Genomic DNA, 6,763 nt, shown 5'->3' on the forward strand with positions numbered 1-6,763 from the left:
AAGTCATTTATGTAAGAAAAACACAAACGTCTGTGTGAGACCATCTGGGTGGTTCTAGTGTTAACATTAGCCTAATGAAGAATGAAGAAAACACGTTACAAATGAACTATGACCGAATTGACAGCAGAAACAGTGTGCACTTATCTCAAGGAAATTTAAATCGAATGCAACTGTAACTTGTAATCCAAGAGGCTTCAGCCTCTTGACTGAGAGGTGAAACGTCTTCCTAGACCAATAACCAAGTCCAGTTGCATTCGATTTAAATTTCCTTGAGATAACTAGGCTATGACCGGGAGTCCGGGACAAACGAGAATATTCACAGGCTTTAGTGCATGTGCACACGCCGGCCGGAGTCACTCGCAACAATGTAGCTTTCCCTCGATTAAAGTAGTTCTGTCATCTCCCACTTTGTACCGGATAAGAGACAGCACCCGACAGATGCTAAATGTTTGGATGCAACAAAGTCACTGTTAACAAAATCAGCATCTAGTCTGTCCCTTCAAGAGCAGCTGCTGACAGATGTGCATTATTGCTCCGCTCGTGGGTCCAGCAGCATCGGGTCCAGGCTGCTGGCACGGACGTAGCGATCGTGGGCTATGAGAGGATTGTTACATTCACCAGAACTTGCAGAACTCAAACTACTCAAACTTGGAGCCACCCAGCCAGGCTACAGGAGAGATCAAATATATGCAGGGGCCCCCCAAAAGGCTGAGAACCACTGATCCTGTTGAACGTAGGCTACTGTAACCACTGTGAAACAATAAAACAACAACATTGATCTGATTGACCGGCGTAGCGGTCCCTCTCTCCACTCACTCTCTAGCTCTCTCGACCACAGCTGCAAATGAAGTACCTATGGCCTATGAACAGCGCCACTCTCCATTGCAGCTACGTTGTGGTCAAACGTGGAATTACCCCAAAATCTTTTGAGCTGCATCTCAGTACGATGCTTCCACCTAGTGGCTACAGTGTGACCTACAATTTCACGCAACGCGTGAATCACGCGTTACGTGAGGGAAACGTCCAAATGAAACTCGTACCCACTGTATTTGCCGAAATCCACCGCGACTGACGATTCTCCAACAGTCAGGTAGAGGGAGCAGGAGGAGCAGCCAATCGCCGCTCCTACACGTTTGACGAAAGTAGGGATGCTCCGATCGATCGGCCGCTGATAGTTATTGGCCGATATGGACCCTAAACAGGTTGATCGGTGGGCTCTCAAAGTGCAGATCAGAAAAGCAGATCGCGTATAAATAAATATATATCTATACAGCTCTGGAAAAAATTAAGAGACCACTCCCAAAATGATCAGTTTCTCTGGTTTTACCATTTATAGGTATGTGTTTGAGTAAAATTAAATTAAATTTTTTTATGTTTTAATCTATCAACTACCGACAACATTTCTCCCAAAATTGAAAAAAAATATTGTCATTTAGAGCTTTTATTGGCTAATGACTAAACTACTCTAAATAACAAAAATATAAAGTCTTTTCAGACCTTGAATAATAATAATAATGCTAATAAAACATGTTCATATGCATTCCTAAAGAACACAGCAATAATATTTTAACTCAGGAAAAGAAAAGAATGACTGTCATACATGTAGAGATGCTTTTAAGAAACATTTTGTGAAAGTGGTCTCTTATTTTTTTCGGCGAGATATCTTGCTGGAGATTCTGAGCAAGATAGTTATCTGTAGTTTACCTTAGTACTTGCGAGTACCCGACCCAGTGCAGGACTGAGAAGGTGGAGACATGTGGCGTGTATTTGTGACAATTAAAAAGAATTAAAATTTGAAGGAGCGACGGCTAGAATTTAGGAATGGCGGCCCGCCACTGCCAAATGAATGTAGAGGAAACACTGTTACCTGAAAGTTGCTACTGCTAATACTATGGTTTGTTTCTGCGTGTTTCCGACTTTCCGACCGGTCTTGGTCTTGTCAGGTTTGGTTCGTTTGCCACACAACAACAAAGAAGAAGAAGCATTCTGCAATATGTAAATTTTGCAACGCGTGTTTAACGGAGACAGGAGGGACCACATCGACTTTCACCAGACATCTGGAGCGAAAACACCGGGAAAGGTAAGCAACTAGCTCTGATACTTAGTTAGCAGTAACGTTAACCACCTCTCCAACCTTCCATGACCAAACAGATTATGTGTGTAATTTATTATTGTGACTTATTATGCGTTCTTACATGTGCGGTATAAAGTTAGATAATAGGGATAGATTTTTGTAAGCCTCTGCGGACTTTATTAACCTCGTGAACACCGAGTGTAAACACATGCTAAGTACAGGTAGCTAGCTCTTATTGAATGGCTTTGACTTCAGCTAACGAAAGGCTGTAGCATCGGTCGTCTTTGTTTGGATTTCAGTGTTTCCCGCTGAAAACCACCACCACCACCATGCGTGGTGACGGTGGTGGGGGGTGGGGGTACGGTACGGTGTCACTGCTGCTGCACACAGTCTGTCAATCCGTGAGAGCACACACACACACACACTTAGATACGCTTGCTCCCTCTCGTGCCTACATGATCAACATGCAATGCAGCCCTATTTTATTATTATATATTTTATTTTATTAAATGTTTGATGTGGTATATGATGTGGTACAAATGTATGATGCGGTTAACAGGGTTAAGTCGTCTTCTGTGTGGCCCTATGAGCCTATCATGCCATTACAGCTGCAGAATGGTTTAGGCTACAGATTCTGTAGTGAACAACATCAGACCTTATAGAGTAGAAGTGTATTTTCTGTTAAGATTGGTTTCATTTCTTATCAACAATACACATGAGTTAGTTGGCTGACAGGAGGAGCAGGCATAGTGCTGCAGTTATGCAAAAAGATGAAGTCAAATACATAGATGATCTGTTAATGTGTCATACTGGACTGGATTTAGGTTTCATAATGCAAAGACCTGATGTTTAGACTGTACACTTAATTTTCATATCACTTGCAAGACAGTTTATTGTGGTTGAATATGAACAAATGTCTTACAGATATCCCTATTTTGCAGGTACTTGGACTACAAAGCAGGACCTGCATCACTGGCGATGGCAGACACCACACAGCAGATGTAGCCGATGTCGATCTGGCCCTCTGCATTGTGTTTATGTCGGTACGGACTGCCCAAGGTGGGGTTCGGACCCTGGTCTCCTGCACGGCAGGCGACGATGCTAACCGTTTCGCCAAGAGGTTAATGACCACTTGGCAGTCGGGTTAGCCCGTCCTTTATGGGTGAGTGAGTGCACCTCCGTTACACAGACAATATCTTCCTTTGCGCAAAGAGTCCACTTATATGCCCCAAATTCATTTCAATTGTTGAGGAGTATGGCATTAGCAACAAAATAAGCTTCATTCTGACGGATAAAGCGTCCGCCTGCAGTGAGGACTATCGCCTCAACGTGGGGCAGCAGCTCTACCACGTGAGCTAAACGCCGCCCCAACGTAGAAAACTTCGAACAGCTGTGGTCATCAGGTGAACGCCTGTCTTGCTTCGCACACTCGCTCCAACTGGTCGTCAGTGATGGCATGAAAGAAGTGAAGGCAATAGCAAGAGCCATTGCTAAGGTCACCAAGTTCACAACCCAGCAGTTCTAAGGTCAGAGACATGTTTGAGACCCACTTTGGGGCTAATAAATCAATGCCGGCAGCTAACAACACACGCTGGAATAGCACCTTAAAACAGTTAAAAGCTCTCACCACACTTGACCACCGGGCTGTCACAGAAATGTGCAATGAATGTTTTCAGTCCGAGAATGGGCCCAGCTGAAAGACCTTTGTACTGTGCTTGAGCCTTTTTCTGAGGCAACAGACCTCACAGAAGGAGACACTGTGGTTACCATCAGCATGGTGGTCCCCACCGTCCTGGACTTAAGAACTCATCTCAACAAGATGGATGTGCAGCTGCCGCAGATTGTGACAATAGTTAGAGCACTAAAAAAGTCTTTAGAGAAAAGGTTCTCAGGGATCTTCAGAAGGATCAACATGGAGCAGGGGGATCCCGAGGAGCCATTTAATCATCGGATCTACTGTCTTGCTTGATCCCCAGTTTGTTTTGAGCTGAGTTGATTTAGATGTCTATAATGGGGAATCCGGTCCAGCACTGAAGAGGTTTAGAGACGACCTTAAGAAATCATTAACAGGTGGCTATAATTATTATGGTTGTTGTTGTTGTTGTTATTGTTGTTATTATTACAGTTATTGTGTCGAGGCCCCGCTGTGGCAGTCGTCCTTTACTTTTCTTGTTAGTGATGAATGTGATGAGCAAATAAAGATGTTGGTAAGTATAAAAACATTTCTGGTTAAGTTTTGGATTTTATGTGCATTGCATGCATTGATATCCTTTGCCATTGTGTCTAAGTGATGATATTCACTTTATTGTTTTTAGAGATGGAAACGAGATGGCCTGTAATACAAAACTATCAACCTCTGCAGCACCATTGCTCTGTGCTAAAAGGACTCAAAGATTACCAGAGAAAATAAGGATCATGGATGGTCTCAACACGTTCGGAATCCACTGAATATGCAGTGTCAAGAAGAAAGAGGATATTGAGCAATTGTCACTACAGTTTTATAGGAGGTGTCATGTTACGCATGTTGACATTTTCTGGGTGGCTGCTTGTGCTCACTTTACAAAGCAGGTAACGTCTCACATATCTCCTAAAAGACTGGTCTCGCAATCCATAAACAATGGGGCTAATGAACCGTGGCAGGATCTGGACAATGATGTAATTGACAAAGCGTATGGACAAGTGCTGTTTGGGCATTAAGTAGATCAAACCTTGTTCAAACATGGGCATCACATAAGTAAGCATGCACAACAGCAACTGAAATCCATGTAGGAGAATAGTATTTCTGGCTTTCTTAAAGTCTAAAGTTGCTCCTTTGGCAGCAAACAGAATCCTGAAGTAAGTATAAAAGAGTATGAGCCAAACCAAGGCAAGACAAAAAATGTTTGACACTTCTCCCTTCTTTAGGCTGTAGTAGCTTCTAAACACATAAAAAGGAACACATAACACTCTGGAGTGAAAGAAGTGCAGAGGCTCTGTGGCCAGGAGAATGAAGAGATCTGGTAAGATAGATAGTGAACTCGCGACCCAGATCAAACCAATGAAGATGTAGGTTTTCTTTACAGTGCAGATCAGGCCATGACGGAGGGGGATGCAGACAGCGATGTAGCACTCAACTGCCATTTTAGCCAGGTTGAGTAGTGTGTTGAGGGTGGTGAGGATGGTGATCATCAATAGGTTGAGGCAGAAAGGTACACTGATGGTAAACAGGGTGTAGCTGAGAATGTGCAGCAGAGTGGACAGGGCCAGCTGTGTCATGTCATTTATCACCAGGTGAATGAACAGGATGTAACGAGGGCTCGAACTGAAGATCTTTAAGAAAGGGGAATCAAGCAAAAAAACATAACATGAAAAACAGACGACCGTGGCAGCTGGGTTCAAGTCTGTCTCATGACCTTTCTTTGAATAATCCACCCTGTCTTCTTTGATCAGATTGATTGAATACGATGGACACTCAAATTAATTTCAGAATGTCTGATTTTTCTTTGGAAAAATAACTTCACAATTATCCCAAATCTATGACCAGTTGAAGAAAACTTTAGCTCCATTTGGCTTTATGCACAGCTGCACTATTTCCTGAACTTTAGCCAGCTCCTTTATTTCCCGTCTTACATTATTGGACACACTGATTAATCCAGGTGTGTCTGACCATTGTTGTGAGGTCAGACACACCTGGATTAATGTAATGTATAATGACAGGAAATAAAGGAGCTGGCTAAAGTTCAGGAAGTAGTGGAGCTGTGCATAAAGCTTATTAGAGGTGTAAGTTTTCAATACATAATGGTAAATCTATATGAACAGGAAAATAATAAATAATAATTGTCTGGAAAATTGATTTGGTAAAAAGATGGATCTTTGCTCCTACAGTACTTGCATATGTGTGTGAAAAAACAGCTTTGCTTTAGACCTGGTGCTTTCTGAAGGTGTGGACCAGTGTACCATTGATGTAGTTAATGGAGATACAGAGGGCTGTGACAATCACATTTTTGACCACGGCTGTGGTGAAGGAGTCCCGCTGTCTTCCAGCTGCAGTTGAAGTGCCATTGACAGATGATAGATTCATGTCTGAAATGGAAGAGTCCTCCGTGTCTGAAAGAAGCACATACAAAACTTCAGATCATGCTGTACTCTTCACAGTGTGAGTATTAAAAGAATGTAATGGTCAATTATATATTCAAAATTAAGAGAAATGCTAAGCTTTGAAAGTCTGATGATAACCAATCTGCCACACATGTACAAATCCAAAGGGTAAAAGATCTTCCCTGGATCGAATGTGTAAAGAAACATAAATTAAAATTTCCTATCTGTCCTTCGTTCCTACCAGAGCACAACATTCTATGTTACATTGTATGTCACAGACTATAGTTTATTCTGACACTCTATCAGCTATCATAGAGCAGATGGCTTTGTCTATCAAAGTTGACGTAGAGGGATCACGACCACTGAATGAAGATAATTTGCTAATTTTTCCCCCTACAGTACATTTACAGGCAGCAGCTACAACCCTCAAACCTCTGGATTCCATTTATCACTCTGCTCTCAGATTTATTACCAGGGATATATCAATATGACACTTATCATTGCTTACTATATGAAAAAGTTGGTTGGTCCTCCCTTTCTGACAGATGCATGAAGCACTGGTATATGTTTATTTTTAAGGCCCTTACTGGTAAACAGCCCCCATACATCTCA

At 42.4% G+C, this 6,763-nt stretch overlaps 1 protein-coding gene across 1 annotated transcript; it reads right to left on the reverse strand.

Annotated features, from left to right (window-relative positions):
• Positions 1-3,024: 3,024 nt before the first annotated feature.
• On the reverse strand, positions 3,025-6,216 carry LOC146987517 (odorant receptor 131-2-like). Its single transcript, XM_085777907.1, has 3 exons — positions 5,979-6,216; positions 4,594-5,383; positions 3,025-3,155 (listed from the first exon to the last, which is right to left on the reverse strand). Exons 1-3 carry the CDS (start codon positions 6,132-6,134, stop codon positions 3,025-3,027), a joined length of 1,077 nt encoding a protein of 358 aa, XP_085634033.1. The 5' UTR covers positions 6,135-6,216.
• Between the last annotated feature and the right edge of the window lie 547 nt (positions 6,217-6,763).

Source organism: Trachurus japonicus, chromosome 5 (assembly GCF_045865225.1).
Source record: "Trachurus japonicus isolate A0001 chromosome 5, Traja_1.0".
Taxonomy (NCBI): domain Eukaryota; kingdom Metazoa; phylum Chordata; class Actinopteri; order Carangiformes; family Carangidae; genus Trachurus; species Trachurus japonicus.

Excerpts from the sequence above, each read along its gene's own strand:
- LOC146987517 (XM_085777907.1), bottom strand. The coding sequence starts at position 6,134 with ATGAATCTATCATCTGTCAATGGCACTTCAACTGCAGCTGGAAGACAG. Across the intron at positions 5,384-5,978 it reads ACACCTTCAGAAAGCACCAG|ATCTTCAGTTCGAGCCCTCG; the intron begins GTCTAAAGCAAA and ends CCTTTCTTAAAG. Across the intron at positions 3,156-4,593 it reads CCCAGAAAATGTCAACATGC|GAGACCAGGGTCCGAACCCC; the intron begins GTAACATGACAC and ends CCTGCCGTGCAG.